We start from the raw sequence: 18,976 nt of genomic DNA, 5'->3' as shown, positions 1-18,976 counted from the left end.
CAATATTTTTCACAGAGTCAAGAAGAAAAGTAGATTTTTTTCTTTTGAAATTAATTTTTTTTAAGGAAGTGATAGAATGAATGACTTATCGAGAATGTATATATTTTTACTTCTTTGAAAAAAGCTGTAAATTAACTTTTCGGGAAGCTAAAAGCTTTTTTTTAAATGGTGCCAAACACGTAGATTTTGACTTCTCATAATCTAAAAATAAAAAAAAAATTGCTTCTGCTACTTCCTAAACGGGCTCTAATACACATGTGTTTCATTGAATTTTAGCCATTGATCTTAGTTATATATATTATATATTTTTTTATAATTAAAATTAATGGTTAAAAATAACTGAACAGTGTAGCAATAGACTTGAAAATTTTTTCATAATATGATTGGTGGAAATTGGATATTAAAAAAATAATTACCAAAAATAACAATGAAATACTTACTTAAGAAATAAGCAAATAATTAAGAGGAAAATTAATTAAAAAGAAAATGAAGAGAGAGAAAGAGGAGAGAGATTCACGTGGATTCGAAGAAAGAGACGGCCCGTGAATCCGGATATCCATATACCTACCCCAGCCCCGGGCCCGGCCCCTTTTTGCAATTTCCGATTTCTCATTTTGCCCCCATCAACTTATATAAATTCCCAAAATTTGAGCCTCAAGTTTTTCACTTTGTCACGTCACTTTGTCTGAGACTAGAGAAAAAAAAAAGTAAAAGAAAAAAAAAAAAGAAAAGAAAAGAAAAGAAGAAGAACAACACTCGCTCCTCGTTCGCGTTGATCTCTGATTCAGTCTTCGCCATGGCGGAGCGTCCTTCCTTCGGATTGGGTCCTCGATTGGGTTAGTTTCTGATTGCTATTTCCTTTTTTTGGTTAATTTTTCAATGTTTCTAATTGTTCGTGGAATTGCTTGGATCCTGTAATATTTTTTTTGGATTGATTGATTGAAGCTTTGCCAAATTTCAATTCGTAGTTCCGGTATTCCTGTTCACCTTTGTTGAATTGGTTCGTCTTGTTGTAGCTGAGTGTCAGTCACTGAAAATGGTTTTCGCTATTTGGACCTAAGGTTAGGTCGTGGATTTGAGAAAGCTGAGCTGAAATTGGTTCGGGGTTTAAAACATTTTTAGAAATAAACATTTTGGATTGTTATCATATTGAGATTTTTGTGACTCTTTTAGTTCAATTGGGCTTTTTAGGTGAAGCTTCATTGATTGCGTTTAGGCAACTCTACATAGCTATGAACGATATGGAGTTTGATAGGTGTTGGTTCAATGGTTTCCCAGAATAGAATATATATGTTCCTTTGTTGAATAAAGCTACCATTATCCTGAAAATAATAATAAATTGATTATCCTATATTGCCCCAGACCCAAATAAAACCAAACCAGTATTGCTAAATTTCTAATGATTCCAATTCATTAAGATTGCTTGAATAATTGTATTTGTGTATTTTTTTATGACTTATGAGACATACAAAAATCACATATTTGACTGACTGCCATGATATCAATGTATAGACTTTCAGCAACTACAATTTGAAGCCCAGCATCGCTGGTTGAGACCTGCAGAAATTTGTGAAATTCTTCGTAACTATCGGATGTTTCAAATCACGTCAGAACCTCATAACAGGCCACCAAGTAAGATTGTTGCATGCTTACTAATAAATTAATTGGCTCATGGCTCCTAATGAAATTTAGTAGTTCTGATACGCATATGGGGTTGAATGAATTGCAGAAGACTTATTTATCTAACATGGATTGTTTATTGCAACTGGGCATTTACAAAGTTGTTAGCAAATTCGGCATTTACAATGTTATTAACACTTAGCAGGAGTTACTAATGACCTTGTATAGTAGGTGCATTGTTGTGGTTGGACATCGCTTATAGTCCTCATGTTATTCATGTAGTTGAATTAGTTCCTACTGTAAAGACATTTTTAGTTGCTCACTATCTGAAGTTAAAGTCTTCTATCCAAAAAATATATCTGAAGTTAAGGTATTCATGTTCTAATGTTCTAATAGATCCTGTAAATTTCAGTTCAATGATTATGGCACTTCAGGAAATTTGGTAAATAATTTTCCCCTCAAGTATGGTAGCAAAAGAGCATATGTATGCATGTTGCATAACTTTGTTAGTTCACATGGTATTTGGAACTATTAATAGTGTTTTGTTGTTTAGCATAAAATTTTGCTTCGTTTAGGGTTTATGATTTCAGTTCATCTCTTGGTTCATAGTTTTTGCTAAATGATCCTGAAGACGTTACTTCATGATTTGCATTTAATTATTGCAGGTGGTTCACTATTTCTATTTGATCGAAAGGTTTTGAGATACTTCAGAAAGGATGGGCATAATTGGAGAAAGAAAAAAGATGGAAAAACCGTGAAAGAAGCTCATGAAAAATTGAAGGTAAGCTTTAAAGTTGCTTGAGTTTGGAGTTTGTGTATAATCAAGTCTTTATAGCCTCAAATAATTATATGATGCCGGGGTTGTGGCATTTTTCAATCAAATTTAGGTGGGAAGTGTTGACGTGTTGCATTGCTACTATGCCCATGGTGAAGAAAATGAAAATTTTCAGAGACGAAGCTATTGGATGCTTGAACCGTGAGTATGAAAATTGCTGTCATATTTCACATTTATTTATTTATTATTATTATTTGCATTGCATGCTTTTAAGTACTGCATTAGATATTTCAAAGCAGTTGTAGTTGTTGCCCCTAATTTGGTGGGTGCACTTACTTTCTCTACTTATCGTTGCTTCAAGGAGTTGCTAGCTTAGAATATACTAATTGGGCAGCTTTGTTGCATGCATAGTTTTTCCTATTGTCAGAAGTTCGTGATATTTTTCTGTTTTTGTATATTAACTATTTCACTGCATCTTAGCTTATTTTTAAGTTTTCAATATACATATACTGAGCTAATTTATGTTTCTTATATATTTAATTTAATATCATAAATTTTCTTTGTTAATTTTTTATTTTTTAGTTTATTTATTTATTTATTTATTTACTCAGGGATATGACGCACATAGTATTTGTACATTATTTGGAAGTTAAGGTACTTCCTCACTCCCCTCCCTCCCCCCTCCATTTTCTGCTGTTACTTTTCCTTTTTATGTGTCAGTTATTGCGTGTATTATCAACCTTATTTCTATTTTATTTTCAGCTTTTGCACTGTATGTTGATGACCTATTGCTGGAATGCTGGGTCTTTGACTTGGCTGAAAACTTATCTAGATAACATTTTTAATTTTTATGTTACATAATATAATTATATAATTAAATGCTTGAAGGGAGAAAGAAGGGTATAGCTGCAATTCGTACAAATAGCTGAGCTCTCATAAACTATGAATGAGGACATTTTGACTGAATTTTTTTTCCCCTTAATATTATTATGAGTAGCTAGTGCTGTTTCTAGTGTTGTTAAATTAAGTAAATCGAGATTGAATTTTTCTTTACTCTGAAATTATAGCTGTCATATTATTCTTGAAACATATACAAAGCATTTTAAGCTGTTCGGTATAGAAGGGTCCTTGCTTTGTAGTTCTGGTTATTTATTTATTTGCACGTTTGGCAAATTATATCGATGTGTTTTTTGGGTTCCTTATTTCTCAGGGTAACAAGACAAATACTGGAGGAAATATAGATAGTTATGATGTTTCGTCTGACTCCCAAAGGACCCCTTCTCCATCATCTGGCTTACCAACAAATTATAGCAACTTGCCTTCACTGAGTACAGATTCCATGAGTCCAGCTAGCAGTTTGGCATCTTTACGTGAAGATGCTGATTCTGGTAACTATGGCTAAATTACTGTGCTAAGTCTTCAAAATTAAATATTATGGTTTACTATTAAATCCATATGTTTGCATAAGATTATGTACTTTAGCCCATATAGTCTCTGTTAAATGGTTTGATGATGTTTTTCCCCCCAGAGGAGATTCACCAAGCAAGCTCCAGATTACACACACTAAATGAGTCACAACATATGCGGAATGGTCACCCGACAGACAAAGTTGATACTGGTTCGAACATTTTGTTATACATCCCTTGTACCTCTTTTATTTTAGTTGTTACCCTTTTTCCTTTTTTCCCCCCTGTTAGGAACTCTCAACTCAAGCTTTTCTGAGATTTTGACTTTATGTTAATTTCTATATATTTTCAGGTGATCGAGGACAGTCTTCAATTTCTGGAGATTATATCCCAGTTGTTCCGGCGGAAAGATTTGGAGGAAGTGATACTACTTATATTGATGGTCAGAAAGCACATAGCATGGCATCCTGGGACACTGTGTTGAAGCAATGCAATGCAGAATTGCAGAGTGATCCTTCGTTTGTACCATTTTCTTCCATACCATCGAGTTTGATAGGAAACACTGTAGAACAAGAACGTAATGACTTTGGTGACCTCTTAGGGAGCAAAAGTAGCCTCACTGAGGAGGCAGGGAGCTCGCAATCTATCCAATCAAATTGGCAGGTACTTTTTGTTACTGCTTGCTATATTAGCCAGTAGTATCTAAGACTTATTTTTTCATATGAGAAACTCATGATCTATGAGTGAGAGACTCAGTCTGGTGGCATTGGTACTTGAACTGCAGTCTGCGTTAATTTTAATTCAACTTAGTAATGAATATGATGAAATGCGTTGTGTTTTTAACTGTTTGATGTGGAGTTACATGTGCTGCACTAAATGGTATTGAATTGTGTTTGAAGCTGATAAAAGGCTAAAATACACCATGTCCTCTCTTTCTTCTCCCTCTAAAGTCGACCCTTCTCAAGATGTAACTGTATACAACCTTCTGCTAGGATGGGTATTATATTAAAGTAACCTTGTTTTATTAACATGTGGTCAGTTGAGTTCAAGTGTCTATTATATTAAAGTTTCAAACCAATTTATGAGATTTGGCAAAGATATGTAACTACTTACCTTTTGTTATTTTACTCGATCCAGATTCCTTTTGAAGAAAGTTCAGGACGCTTGCCAAACTTAACCCAATCATTGAGTTTGGAATTTGGATCTGATTATATATCTGGTTTAGTTGGGAATGAAACTCTTAATGCAAGTTCTGAAATTGATCCTCACCTGTTTAACTTTCATGGTGAGCCGAAAGAGCAGCATGTGCAACAACACTATCCAGAACGGCATGCAGATGGACAATCTCAGTATGCACTTCAATCCAATTCTCTGAATAAAGTTCTTGGTGAAGAAAGTCTCCACCATGCTTTCACAGCAAAGCGCACATTATTGGATGGAGACGAGAGCCTGAAAAAGGTTGATAGCTTCTCTAGGTGGATTACTAAAACCCTTGGAGAGGTGGATGATTTGAATATGCAGTCTTCAGCTGGTATTTCATGGGGTACAGATGAATCTGGGCATGTGATAGATGATTCCTCATTGAGCCCGTCCCTTTCTCAGGATCAGCTGTTTAGCATAAATGAATTTTCCCCCAAATGGGCTTATGCTGAAGTGGAAACTGAGGTACTCGTCTCATGGATAGCACTTTGAATAATAAAGAAATAAATCAACATATGACAATAAAATAAAGAGAAAATAACAACATTGGTGACAGATTCCTATGCATTTTTTAAAAAAAAAATTATCAGCAACCATTTCCTAGTATTTCAGTGTGCATTCTAACAGACCCCTTTCCCCTTTAGTATGTCTTGTATGACCGTTGTTTGTAACATGAAATGAGAAAGAACCAGATTTCATTTGACAGACATTTTATATCCTATTTTAAACCATGCAGGTGGTAATTGTTGGAGCTTTTTTGAAGTATCAACCGGAGGTGTCAACCTCTAACTGGTCCTGTATGTTTGGGGAAGTGGAGGTCCCTGCTGAGGTTTTAACTAATGGAATTCTGTGTTGCCAGGCTCCACCTCATAAGGTTGGACGGGTTCCTTTCTATGTAACATGTTCGAATAGATTAGCTTGCAGTGAAGTGCGTGAATTCGACTATAGAGAAGGCTTTTCTGGAAATGTAGAATTTGCAGATTTTTATAATGATTCAACTGAAAGGCTGCTGCATTTGCGATTGGAAGAGTTTCTGTCCTCAAAACCAGTGTGCCCATCTAAACAAACCTTTGAGAATGATATGGAGAAAAGAGATGTAATTTTAAAGCTTATTTTCTTAAGAGAGGAAGAGGAATTCTCGAGTAAGGAAGAGCAACATCTAGAATCTGATACATCCTCACAGAAGGTGAAGGCGCATCTGTTTCACAGGCAGATTAAAGAGAAGCTGTACTCATGGCTTCTGCACAAAGTAACTGAAAGTGATAAAGGTCCTAATGTGTTAGATAAGGATGGACAGGGTGTTTTACATTTAGCAGCTGCTCTTGGGTATGATTGGGCTATACAACCAATTTTAACTGCTGGAGGTGGTATCAATTTCCGTGATGTGAATGGATGGACAGCCCTACATTGGGCTGCATCCTGTGGCAGGTAATGGTCCTTGAGATATTTTATTTCTCTTTGTTGTGCTGAGTTGATTGAGAATAAGTTTTTTCTACTGATCTGATTGAGGCTTCCTGCTTTCGATTGTACTCTGATCCTTTTTTTAGGGGAAAAAAATGCTTCTGACCTGTTCAAATTAGGATTTGTTTAAAAAATTATGTCCTGCAAAGGTTTAAGTTGCAGCATTTTACATGACCTAAATTCTTGTAAATATTTGAATTATTTTGGTTAAGACTATGAAACGTTTTTCCTTATGCATGTTAAATCAACTCACTTGGAGTTGCCTCTATAACCATAGCTTTTGGTGTGTGTAAGGGAGATAATATAAGCCTCTCCATAATGTGTTCAGCTTTAAGCATTATATATTATTTTCACCCAAATGCTGTTATTCTTCATAACTCTATTGGTTCCCAATGTTATCCTGTGTCCTTTTTTCAGAGAGCGGACGGTGGTTGTCCTTGTCACCATGGGTGCAAATTCTGGAGCATTGACAGATCCATCTCCAGCATTTCCAACCGGAAGAACAGCTTCAGAGCTAGCCTCTACCAATGGGCACAAAGGAATCTCCGGTTTCCTTGGTGAATCTTTATTAACTAGTCATCTTGAATCCCTCACAATGGATGATCAATATAAAGGTGGCAGGCAAGAGATTTCAGTAACAAAAGTAGTGCAGACAGTTTCAGAACGAACTGCTACCCCTGTGTTATATGGGGATGATATGCCAGATGATCCCTGCCTTAAGGATTCCCTTACTGCTGTTCGTAATGCTACACAAGCTGCAGATCGTATACATCAGGTATTCAGAATGCAGTCTTTTCAGAGGAAGCAGTTGAATCAACTAGCAGATGATGAGTTTGGCTTGTCAGACCCGCGAGCTCTTTCCCTTCTAGCATCTAAGGCAAGCAAATCTGGACAAGGAGATCGTTTAGCCAATGCTGCTGCAACACAGATACAGAAGAAGTTTCGTGGTTGGAAGAAGAGAAAAGAATTCTTGATCATTCGTCAAAGAATTGTTAAAATCCAGGTTCATTCATCCGCTCTCTTTACTTTAGTTTTTCATTTATTAGGGTAAATTACACAGACCTTCATTGAGGTTAGTTGAAACATTGATGTCTGCGCCATTTGTTACCTTCTCCTTTATTTTTTTAATTAAAAAAGGAGTGATTGGGTAATTGTTAGATCATTGAATCATTCTGCTACTTGGGAAATTCATCCTTGCAGCGCCTGGTAGTACTAATAGTGAGATTTGAATTATTCTTTTGTGTGAAGGCCCATGTAAGAGGTCACCAGGTTAGGAAGAGTCTAAAAAGCATAATCTGGTCTGTGGGAATCCTTGAGAAAGTGATATTACGGTGGAGACGCAAGGGCAGTGGCTTGCGCGGATTCAAACCCGATGCCCTTAATAAGGCCCCCATTCAACAGAGTGATCCGCCGAAAGAAGATGATTATGATTTCCTCAAGGAAGGAAGAAAACAAAGTGAGGAGAAGTTCCAAAAGGCCCTTTCAAGGGTCAAGTCCATGGTTCAATATCCAGAGGCACGTGCTCAATACCGGCGCCTGCTAAATGTTGTTGACGACTTCCGTCAAACCAAGGTACGTATAATGTTCTGCTGTCATGTACATGCGACGTCTAAATTTATTGATAAAGAAATATTTGTGCGACTTTGTTTTTAGGTGACTATTCTCATGAAATTGTCATCCTGTAAAGATGATAGTTGAGAAAGTTTGATTAAATTGTCATCTAACAGTTTTTAATTATCATTTTTACATAGAAAAGAGTTCATGTGAGTAGTCACCTTGTTTTTAGTCTATGTACTCATCACCTTATCACAATAGAACTCTTGATCAAATTGAGTCAATTTTATGGTGAGTAGAGTGATGAGTACAGGAAAATAATTTATTCTATTACTAATTTCGGGAGGCTATTGGCATAATGAATGAATGATCAATAATGTGCTCATGTCATATCTTGCAGGCATGTAATATGGATTTAGTAAATTCTGAAGAGACAGTTGATGGTGTGGAGAATTTGATTGATATTGATATGCTCTTAGATGATGACAATTTTATTCCCATAGCATTTGATTGATTGATTGATTCTCTGCCGTGGTGGCTGCTGCTCCTCCTTTCATCCCCACTGTAAATACATGGCCAGTTGGCTTTATTTGGCATTGGGGTTGTCCTAACATCGTCTTGGTGTATATATTCCTGATCAGAAATGACTTGATTTCAATGCTGAATATAAATAGATAATCATAGCTAGCATGCATTTTGGTTGTAATCTAATAAGACATGGTTTGTTTTTCTTTTATGGTTTTATTTATATGACAGGATCAGAATGTTTCCTATTATAAATTAGTTCAGGTTTATAACATAAAGTGGTGTTAGCTTGCCGATGTATAAAATGGAATTTGTACACAAAGTGTACTGTGTTGAGAGGAATTATAACCGTGTGCTAAATGCTAATTATGATTTATTTTTATATTATATTATGTTGTGTTATATGGTTTCTCTTCTTCACAGAGGACACGTGGCAGAACCCCACCTTGCACACGTAGTTGACTGTATTTACGCGTGGCATGTCGGCTGTGATGATGATTCCAAATTGCCAACATAAACAATGGAATTAGAATTTCTTCATTATCTTCATCTTTCTCTCTTCTGTAATTATCAATGGATTTGACTTTGCTTTCTGATAGCTCCTTCCACCGATCACTGTACAGATACATATATAGATAGATACATGCATCATGCATGGGGAGTTGACCCATCCGTGTTTGCATTATATTGTTGCACACATGCACCATATTTTTGTGCTTTGGCTGCTCTCTGTTGAACTTAGTTGTGTTCATTACGTTTCTTTTTTATTAACATTGGTCTATCAATCTTCAAATGTATATATAATACTGCATGGTTTCAGGGAAAAAAAGTGTATGGGCGTATTGAGATGTCCAATATCTTTCTAAAACTAATATTCGGTGCAACGTGCTGGTCGGTGCCTTTTTTATTTAGATTGATGCACATATATTGTAAAGATGGAATTTTATATTCATTGGTTGAATACCTTTTGTGTCTGAGCTTTGGATTTTTATATCATGTTTCCTACAAATTCATATATTCATTTACATACGAATAGGTGATAAAATCTTAATAATAATCAATTTAACCACTACAATATTAAGTAGAATACAAGTAATCTTTGTGAATAGATAAATATAAAAGGTTACGTCTTTTACTGGATCTTTTTCAACATCTCTTACAAGCACAGAAGAAAATAAAACCAATAAAATGAGAGCATTAAGGATAAATAATTTTGGTTTTAATTTTAAGGTGAATAACTCTGTCTATATTATATAATTGGTTTTAAACCCGGATAAAGAAAAATGGTTATATTACATCTTCGATAACTAATATAAAAGTTTAGTCGAATATTACATAATTGATTCTAAACTTGGATAAAGAAGAAGGGTTATATTATATTTTTGAGAACTAATATAAAAACTTGGTCAAAATTTTCCGAAGTGGAGCAAAAATATTATTTCGCTAAAACTAGGAAGGAAGTTTAAGGTGAATAAATTTGCATAAAATTGGGTTTAGGGTTTGTGGTTGTGGGGGGACCTAGGGTTAGTGGTGCTGGGCCACAGTGGTGATGACTATCAAATAGGTTTGATATTGTAATTTGACCACTCAGCTTTTTACTGCAACGTGCACTTTGTGTTTATGGGGTGGACCTGTGGTAGAAATTCAGAACAAAAAACAACAAAATATTTTAGAGTGAGAGAGGAACAGGGTACTAGTATCTGACTTTCTGATAAAATTGTCAGCATAGTACCGCTAACAATTTAACTGCACCTATAGATTAAGCCCCACAAGATTCCTTCCCCTCAAAGTTGCAAACTTTCTGTATTCTTAACTCTCCTATATGGCATTTAATTCTTGTTTGAAAAAAAATAATACATAAAAGATTAATCCATGACACTCTTTTGTCGTCAATTGCAGATTGCATGATTCTATCCCCAGAAATGACAAGAGAGTTAATGTCCTGTCTGAAAATTCTAACCTGCAGGGTTGACTTATTTAATTTTGATCCTTTTTTCCTTTCTTAATTAATAATTAATTAATTATCACTCCTACAAACCCAATAAAATACATAATCTAATAGAGAGATACGTATTTCCTTTTTTAACCAGTAATTTTAAATTAGAGTTTTAAAATAACTAAACTCTTATATATATATATATATATATATATATATATTAAATAAAAGTATAAATTATTTTATCAATTATATTAAGTGTCTACGTAAATAAATTGTGACTGATTTGACGATTAATTTTTTATGTAGACATAATATTTTTATTATTTTATACTATTAGTAAATTGCATTCATTATATAATAATTGTAAAAAATAATCATTTTTATTAATGTAATAATATACAATTAAATATATAAAATTATTTTATATTATGTTAAAATTAAATTTAATTATAATACTAAATAAACTTTTTTTTGACAAAATATATAAATAGTTTCAAAAGCAGTCTAAAGACTTAATATAGTTAACAAAGAAATCCCAACATTTTTTTAAGATTGGAATTAAAATTTTTTCAAAGTCCTTTGTTCCCTTTATCTTTATTATTCAAATACTGCTGTAAAATAATAATTATGTTACGTGTATCTTAAAAAATAATAATTAAATTAATTATTTTGTGTAAAATATATATTAAAAATATATTATTTATAATTTAGCGACTAATTATTAGTGAACACCTAAATTTTTTGAAAGAAAAAACCATACAGTAACGTACAGAAAGGAGAATTTTTTATTAGTTACTTTGAATAAGCAAGGTTTTTAAAAACAATTAGAGGGTATTGTAAATGAATTATTTTCCCCTATCCTTTTGGGACAAGAGCTCTTGGAGGAAGTGAAGAGAATTATAGTTAGAAAAATTTGCTGACTTTTTGAGGTCTCCCAAGGCAGCCCCCCCACCCTGAGAAGGGTGAGTGACCCAAAGAAAATGGCAGAGATTTTGAGTGTTTATGCGAACTATGAAACCTCAAAAACAGCTGTAATAATGAAAGCCAAATTGTGTCAGCAGCAATAAAAACAAAAAAACTGCAAAGTCAATAAGGGCAAGCTCTTCCTTTTATAACAAGAGTTTTCTTTTTTCTTTTTCTTTTTATTCTTTTGCAGTCATTGCACATTAGACTTTCTCCCTAAAACCAGAACGGTTACAATATACAACACACCCCATCACCTTATTCTATTCAATTCTATTCTCTCCCATTAATAATAAGCGCTCTCTCTATTAAGAGGGGCTCTTTTGGTATAAGCTTCTTTGTGTTCTGTTCTGTTCTGTGTTATTGCTCTGTCTCTTTCTCTTCTTCTCCTTAAGTGGACGGCATAATCCGTGACCACCCACTTCCTATATAGATCCTCCATCTCATTCCCTAGTGCCAAAGCTCAGTTCTTTGGATTGGTTAGTGAATTTCTCTCCCACTTCTTCATCTGGGGTGTTCAAAAGTTTTTCCATTTTTATTTTTTTATTTTTTTAATATTTTGGTCTCTAGGAGGTTTATTTTTGGGTTTTTAGAATTGCTTGCTTGGGTGATCGGCAATTTCTGGTGATAATTAACTGCGCTTGGGGATTTTATAAAATTTGTTTAATTTATTAATTTATTTTCCCTGACGTCAAGTTTTCATGGAATTTTTCTGTTTTAAAGATTAGTAGAAGAGGTAGATGTTGAAAACTAACCGAAGGTGAGGTGAGGCAGCTGAATTACATGGATAATCTCTGTTGCTTCAATTCTGTCTCTCAGGTGAGAATTCCTGCTTTCCTTATTGTTGTTATTTTTTTTATAAATATATTCTCTTCTCTTTGAAATGATCATGCATATTCAATTCCTTAGGCTGTGTTTGGTAAAGGGTATAGAAGGAATAGAGAAGACGAAAAAATTGTGTGTCTTCCTTCTTTCTTTCTATATCCTTTTTTTTTTGTAGAGAGAAAATTCGGCAAATTTTGCATAACAACAGAGACATTTTGCATATTTTTATCTCTGTTCTCCAAATGTGTCTTCATATTTTTGTCTGTGTTTTCCTTTGAAGAGCTATGGTATAGTTAGGTGGGGATTAAGTTCTGGTGGTGCAGTGAATGAGGCCTTAGAACTGTCCCAAATTTTATAATTATAGTTAGGTGGAGCGTTTGATAATCTGTTTTTTGCTTCTTTGAGAAGTAGATCGAAAGCTGCCTTTGTGTTTTGTCTATAAAGTACTAAAATTTTTAAAAGCCTATTGAAATGCACTCAATATTTTGGAGAATGCCAGTGATGTTTCATTGCAGGCAGTTTATTAGGATATCACTATATCAGGTTCTGAGTCTTTGTAACTAGATTGATTTTGAGTTTCTCAAGGAGGGAAAGGAGCCAAGAGCTGTCCTAGTACCGACTATATCGACTATCTTCGCCATATCTTAGGTTGTGTCCGGCTTAACGGATTGCTCTCGCATAAAGGACAATATTTTTGGAGGGTGGATTTTATAGGACTTGACATGTTAGCTGCATACTTGAACAATGTAGGACTTAAAAGTGGAGTACTAACAACTTTTTTTTATGCTGTGTTAAACTGTGAAACATTTGATCATTTTTGGTTTTGTGCCTTTTTTCTTGTTCTAATTTTGTGATTATCTTTCAAACCTCTTTATGTTTAGGTGGTTGGAGGTCGTTCTTCATGTAGCTCCGGCAAGGGTAGGAGCTCTCAGTATGCAGTCAAGTATGGCTTCAGTCTAGTTAAAGGGAAAGCGAATCACCCAATGGAGGACTATCACGTGGCGAAATTTGTCCAGTCGAGAGGGCAAGAGCTAGGACTTTTCGCTATCTATGACGGACACTTGGGAGACACTGTTCCAGCATATCTACAAAAGCATCTGCTTTCTAATATCTTGAAGGAAGTAAGTTGTTCAACCAATTTCTAGAACTGAACATTGGGATGTTCAGAGAAAAGTTCTCCCTTCTTTTCTGGTATATGTTGCATATTTCGTGAAGACTATTTCTTTAAGCTATGATTGATTGTTACAGGCAGACTTCTGGAATGATCCAAGCAGTTCCATCATTAAGGCCTACGAGACAACGGATCAGGCCATTCTTTCTCACAATCCTGATCTGGGACGGGGCGGATCAACTGCAGTGACTGCAATTCTCATAAATAATCAGCAATTGTGGATAGCGAATGTTGGAGATTCACGAGCAGTTCTGTCACGGGGAGGGCAGGCCATACAGATGACGGTAGATCATGAGCCCAATACCGAAAGGGGCATAATCGAGAACAAAGGCGGATTTGTCTCAAACATGCCAGGTTCTTAAGCAAACCTTAATGAGCCTTGCCTATTTGATATTGCCTACATTTTTACATGCTAAATTGAAACCTCAAGAATGTGTTATGCTTGAGAAGATTATATATGCATCATGAGCCTCATTTGCATTTTCAAAGAGGATCAACATCATAATTTGTTTATAAGAAGTAAAAGTAATTTGCTAAGATCAGGCTGAACTATGCAAAAATGAGAGTTAACCTTCCTCTGTTGATCAAAGATTCATGGATGTATCTATTGAAACCAATTGTGTCTCTTTGTGATCCATAAATCTTGAAAATCAAATTACCACCTCTGCTTGACTGATTTTCGATACATGCATGACTTACAAATACAATCTGCACATTTATTAGAAAAGTGAAGGATAGGTTCAACCAAATACAAAAAATTGAAAGACCATCCATTCTGTTCAGATTTAAAGAGTAGTAAAGAGTATTTTCTGTCATCCCCATGTTAATCCAAAATGTGTTGGAATCAGAATGCCTTACATGCATATGTGGCCAATATCCTCAGAAATCTAAAGTTTACCAAAAATAAATTGTGTATTCTGTAATCATTTCTTTGCATGTGGATGTTATATATCAGGAGATGTTGCAAGAGTGAACGGGCAGCTTGCAGTTTCTCGGGCATTCGGAGACAGAAACCTCAAATCGCACTTGCGATCTGATCCTGATGTACAACATTGTGACATTGAACAAGATACTGAGCTTTTGATTCTGGCTAGTGATGGTCTTTGGAAGGTTATCCATCAATCTCTTCTTTATGGCGAGTATTTTCCTTAAAACATTTAATTTTGAACTCGAATTTCTCATTTGTTCTTGCAGGTAATGGCAAACCAAGAAGCAGTGGATATTGCGAAAAAGATCAAAGATCCTCAAAAGGCAGCGAAACAGCTAGCTGCGGAGGCATTGAACAGAGACAGTAAAGATGACATTTCATGCATTGTAGTTCGTTTCAAGTGATTCAGGGTTCTCCTCCATCCATTACATTCAATCTTTGATGACTCACCAATATAGGGATGCAAAGTCCATGCTCCTTCTTCTTCTGGAAATTTCTGCAACCATAGGTTCCCCCATCCCCAGAATTATCTGTAAAATTGATGTTCTTGACATTAGGTGGTTCTATTTTAGCATTTCTTGATTTCTTCAGTGTAGATTAATACCATCATTTTTCTCTGTATTTTGCTTTGTGACATGGAGTAGTGTGACATTTGAGATGGGTATATGGTTAGTTTTTCTAATGATCAAAAGTTAGGCACTCTAAGTTCCTGTGATTCAGAGTGGTAACTAGTACAATTCTTTTTTAAGAGAGTTTCTTAGTATTCAAATTCCTGACTTTATAAGTAAAATTTGTTTCAATTTAACTTTTGGGTGGATATATCCTATAATCCTATCTTCGGTTGATTATTTTAAGCTTTTTTTTCTCCCCTCAATTTCATTAGTTAACTCTGCCACTATTACTAATTGTAAATGAGGTTTGAGTATACCAGAAGTGGAGCTTCTTCTATTAGGCTTGCCTCTAAGTATCAAACTAAGCTAAAATTGGTTTCAAATTACCTATAGTATATATGGACTATTTTCATGAAAATATCTTCGTATCAAAATAATAGTAGAAAATTATCAGATCATTTGATGAAATTACTTAACAAAAAATGTTATATATATATATATATATATATATATATATATATATATATATATATATATATATAATGATCGTGTAATTTATCTATAATATTATTTTATACTTTAATTTTTATTTAATATACATATAGTATGATTATTGCTTAATATAACATATTTTAACTTTTTTACATAAAAAAAAATCTTCAATTATCCAAAATCTATACTTCTATACTTCTACAGTTCTATGTTCTTTTACTATCTTTATGACCTGAACTTCAGATTTTTTTTAACTGTAAGAAATGAAAAGTTGTGAGTTGTGACTCAAAATCTGAACCGTTGACTGCGCTATGCTGATGTCATGTCTTCTACCACCTTCCGCGCTTCCTCAACCGCCAACCACCACCTTCTATTCTCTCTGTTTTCTGCATCATGTCCAAAGCCCTCAATCTTCTAAAGCGCAATGCTTCCAACCCCAAACTCTGGCTTCTCCTCGGCCTTGGCCTCACCACCGCCGTCCTTCTTGTCACCGAGACTCGCCGTAGACGGCGGAGGCGGAGGATTCCCATCTCCCCCGATAAGGAGTTGTACGGTGCCTTTATGCAGCGTTTTGAGCTTCTTCCTTTCCCTGGCGCGCGCAACCAAATGCTATGTGGCCTAACCTTTGCAGTGAAGGACATGTTCGTAATTTTCTTTTGTATATTCCTTGCTTCCATTCGCGTTTCCTATCTGCTTCGTTGAATTGAATGATTCTTCAGATTTCATGTGAAGGGGAACGTGACGGGGTTTGGGAACCCTGATTGGAAGAAGACGCACCCTCAAGCTGAGATTACCGCCCTTGTTGTCACCGCTCTGCTCAGCAACGGTGCCACTTGTGTTGGCAACACTCTTATGGACGAATTCTCTTTCGGGTTTGCGCTTCTCCTCTCGATTTCTCATTCACTTTTCAGGACAACTTATTCAATTATCACTTTCTTTTGCAGGATTTCCGGTCAGAACCACCATTATGGAACCCCCATCAATCCTCGCACGCCGTCTTGCATTCCCGGAGGTTCTTCCAGTGGCTCTGCCGTGGCCGTTGCTGCCGGCCTAGTTGACTTTGCTATTGGTGAGTGTGTTTTTGTCGTTGCTATTTTGCATAAAGTAGAAACTCCGGTGCTATTAACTTCATGTTGATAGCTAAAGTTAGATGATAATTTAGTCAAACCTGTCAAATCATTCAATGACTCTTAGAACTGCATCTGAGTTTCCACCATAATAGGTTTGTGTTGCACATTTTTAACGCGGGAAATAATCATACATTTAACAAATCTAACATATAGTTGAAGTTTGGATAGAAATAAATTTTTGGGGGCAAGCATTAAATATACTCTAGGATTATGCAAGTATGTGAGAATGAAAATGATGCAATAAGTTAATTATTTAGAGATTAGTTCAAACATTATAATGTATATTCAAATGAAATATGTAATGAGATTTATTTCCTGTGTTAAATACGATTCATTATTCTTGTGTTTAACTGTATTTCATTTGACTTATTGTTTAAGTATCCATTTTCTACAAGACAATAGGGTTGTAACTTGTAACGGATAACATTTTAGGGTTTCTAAAATTGACATTCTGAATGAGCATAATTAGTAAACTTTACACACAGCTGCTGTATTTGTTTCTGTAGGTACTGATACTACAGGATGTGTCAGAATTCCAGCAGCATTTTGTGGCATTCTTGGGTTTCGACCATCTCATGGAGCTGTAACAACCATTGGAGTTCTTCCAAATGCACAAAGTCTAGATACTATTGGTATGTTGCATGATTAAGTCTTTGGTTGTTATACTTTTGAATGTATCTGATTTTATCATAGATTATAAGGTTTTATTTCTTGGAGTCAGAACTATGTGCATGTCAATACACAACTGAGTATGATATTACAAAACTATGGTTAATTGTTTGATATCTTACATACATATGTTCAAGATCCTGATCAACAATTGCAGTTTTTCTGATTGTTTATTTCTTTATTGTCTAATTACATTTCAGGATGGTTTGCTCGAGATCCATCTGTCCTATCTCTTGTTGGACGTGTTTTACTTCAATCCAATTCAGTAGAGACCAAAAGGATAAGGCAGATTTCGTTTGCTGATGATCTTTTTCAGTTATCTAAAGTTCATAATCTGAAGACAGTATCTGTTATCGGCAAAGCTATTGAGACTTTGACTGGTTGTAAGTATCTGGACATTTGAGGACTGATCTGTGTGTGTTCATATTTAATAAAATCTCTTTCGGTTGATTCGTGGTTTAAAAAAGGAAAGAAAATTTTTGTTGTTCAAAGAAGAGAAAGTTCAAGCATATGGTGCATGATGAAGCATTGGATCACAAAGAAATTTTTCCCTTCTGTTTTGCAGATCCGTCTCCAAGACATATGAATATTTGCCAGTATATTGCTTCTAAAGTTCCCAATCTAAAGGGTTTCTGTGAGCAATTAGCTCATCAACAAGATGGAACATCAATTTTGAAAGCTCTCTCTACAGTAATGTTATCATTACAAGGGTATGTCCTTCATTTTTATCATTTGACTTAGATTAGATTATGTTACACTTTATGATTTTATCCTTTTTGTTAAAAAGCATATTGCATTATATATTTTTGTTGATGGCCTAATATATTATTTTATAATCCTGGACTTGCACCTTATTTCCAGATATGAATTCAAAACCAATCATGAAGAATGGATTAAACATGCAAAACCCAGGTTAGGGTGTTATGCATCTGATCGTGTTACTGCGGCCATCAAAACTACAAATGATAATATAAAAGCCTTGTACAGAGTAAGGACAGAGATGCGAGCTGCTTTTCAGTGTCTTCTAAAGGTAGTGTAATATCTATAGTAGGTTCCTAAACTGTTAAAAGATCGACATGGAATTTGATTATATTTTGAAGATGATGAATACCTCTATGCTATTCCCTTACCTCCTCAGTGTTTTATTTTTGTCATATAGGATGATGGAATACTAGTTATTCCCACTGTTGCAGACAACCCATTAAAGCTTAATACAGAGAAAGAGATTTCTTCCGAGTTCCATGAAAGAGCTTTTGCATTATCCAGCATTGCTAGCATCTCTGGTTGTTGTCAGGTAAATTTCTCTCACATATTTTTCCTCAGTTCATATGCATTCTTCTGAGACTTGGGTTAATTTTATATTTGGTTTTGCATTATTTACAGGTTGCAATTCCATTAGGACATCATAATGATTGTTGTGTCTCCGTGTCATTCATGTCATCACATGGAACTGATAAATTTCTACTTGATACTGTCTGTGACATGTATAAAACTCTTCAAGAGCAAGTTAGTGTCGCTTACTCTCCTTTGCCACCACCAGATACTAATGGTAATTTTGAAATTTATGACCTTTTGGAGAACGTTTAGTTCTTTCTTAAATTTTTGCGGTCAGAATCTCATGCAACATTTCTTTTGTAAATATCATCACTATCATTATTACTTAATAAAATCCACAAGGCTTGATTAGAACAGAATTTGGATTTGAAT

The 18,976-nt window shown here is 34.8% G+C and overlaps 3 protein-coding genes across 6 annotated transcripts; all 3 read left to right on the top strand.

Moving 5' to 3' along the window:
• The first annotated feature begins 662 nt into the window (after positions 1–662).
• LOC107622566 (calmodulin-binding transcription activator 2) lies at positions 663–8,863 on the top strand. Its single transcript, XM_016324510.3, has 13 exons — positions 663–836; positions 1,513–1,632; positions 2,286–2,401; positions 2,508–2,596; positions 3,007–3,049; positions 3,606–3,783; positions 3,924–4,013; positions 4,154–4,464; positions 4,939–5,466; positions 5,738–6,429; positions 6,880–7,465; positions 7,711–8,034; positions 8,417–8,863. The coding sequence occupies exons 1-13, from the start codon at positions 797–799 to the stop codon at positions 8,528–8,530; spliced, it is 3,231 nt and encodes a 1,076-aa protein (XP_016179996.3). The 5' UTR covers positions 663–796; the 3' UTR covers positions 8,531–8,863.
• Positions 8,864–11,620: 2,757 nt separating this feature from the next.
• Positions 11,621–15,172, top strand: LOC107623643 (putative protein phosphatase 2C 10). Its single transcript, XM_016325983.3, has 6 exons — positions 11,621–11,922; positions 12,167–12,262; positions 13,150–13,389; positions 13,517–13,793; positions 14,395–14,549; positions 14,634–15,172. Exons 2-6 carry the CDS (start codon positions 12,227–12,229, stop codon positions 14,769–14,771), a joined length of 846 nt encoding a protein of 281 aa, XP_016181469.1. The 5' UTR covers positions 11,621–11,922; positions 12,167–12,226; the 3' UTR covers positions 14,772–15,172.
• Positions 15,173–15,700: 528 nt separating this feature from the next.
• LOC107624197 (outer envelope protein 64, mitochondrial) lies at positions 15,701–18,960 on the top strand. 4 transcript variants are annotated; one of them, XM_016326679.3, is made up of 9 exons: positions 15,701–16,111; positions 16,190–16,342; positions 16,415–16,539; positions 17,107–17,232; positions 17,470–17,652; positions 17,835–17,979; positions 18,131–18,299; positions 18,429–18,563; positions 18,653–18,960. In XM_016326679.3, the coding sequence occupies exons 1-9, from the start codon at positions 15,864–15,866 to the stop codon at positions 18,854–18,856; spliced, it is 1,488 nt and encodes a 495-aa protein (XP_016182165.1). In that variant the 5' UTR covers positions 15,701–15,863; the 3' UTR covers positions 18,857–18,960. The 4 variants fall into 4 exon arrangements, with proteins under 4 accessions (XP_016182165.1, XP_020968744.1, XP_088361729.1 ...); XM_021113085.2 differs by having other exon boundaries at positions 15,721–16,111; positions 17,086–17,232; XM_088505603.1 differs by having other exon boundaries at positions 15,721–16,111; positions 16,190–16,539.
• The last annotated feature ends 16 nt before the right edge of the window (positions 18,961–18,976 follow it).

The sequence above is a fragment of the Arachis ipaensis genome, chromosome B10, assembly GCF_059453495.1.
Source record: "Arachis ipaensis isolate K30076 ecotype BB chromosome B10, ASM5945349v1, whole genome shotgun sequence".
Classification (NCBI taxonomy): Eukaryota; Viridiplantae; Streptophyta; class Magnoliopsida; order Fabales; family Fabaceae; genus Arachis; species Arachis ipaensis.
Note: the sequence above shows the minus strand (reverse complement) of the source record. Positions and strands in the feature narration are given on the sequence as shown.

Bases quoted from the DNA above. Each gene is read 5' to 3' on its own strand.
- LOC107624197 (XM_088505601.1), top strand. From the start codon at position 15,864: ATGTCCAAAGCCCTCAATCTTCTAAAGCGCAATGCTTCCAACCCCAAA. The intron at 17,653-17,834 runs GTAAGTATCTGG...TCTGTTTTGCAG, and splicing joins TATTGAGACTTTGACTGGTT to ATCCGTCTCCAAGACATATG. The intron at 18,300-18,428 runs GTAGTGTAATAT...TTTGTCATATAG, and splicing joins CTTTTCAGTGTCTTCTAAAG to GATGATGGAATACTAGTTAT.
- LOC107622566 (XM_016324510.3), top strand. From the start codon at position 797: ATGGCGGAGCGTCCTTCCTTCGGATTGGGTCCTCGATTGG. The intron at 3,050-3,605 runs GTACTTCCTCAC...CTTATTTCTCAG, and splicing joins TACATTATTTGGAAGTTAAG to GGTAACAAGACAAATACTGG. The intron at 4,465-4,938 runs GTACTTTTTGTT...TACTCGATCCAG, and splicing joins CTATCCAATCAAATTGGCAG to ATTCCTTTTGAAGAAAGTTC.
- LOC107623643 (XM_016325983.3), top strand. From the start codon at position 12,227: ATGGATAATCTCTGTTGCTTCAATTCTGTCTCTCAG. The intron at 12,263-13,149 runs GTGAGAATTCCT...CTTTATGTTTAG, and splicing joins GCTTCAATTCTGTCTCTCAG to GTGGTTGGAGGTCGTTCTTC. The intron at 13,794-14,394 runs GTTCTTAAGCAA...GTTATATATCAG, and splicing joins ATTTGTCTCAAACATGCCAG to GAGATGTTGCAAGAGTGAAC.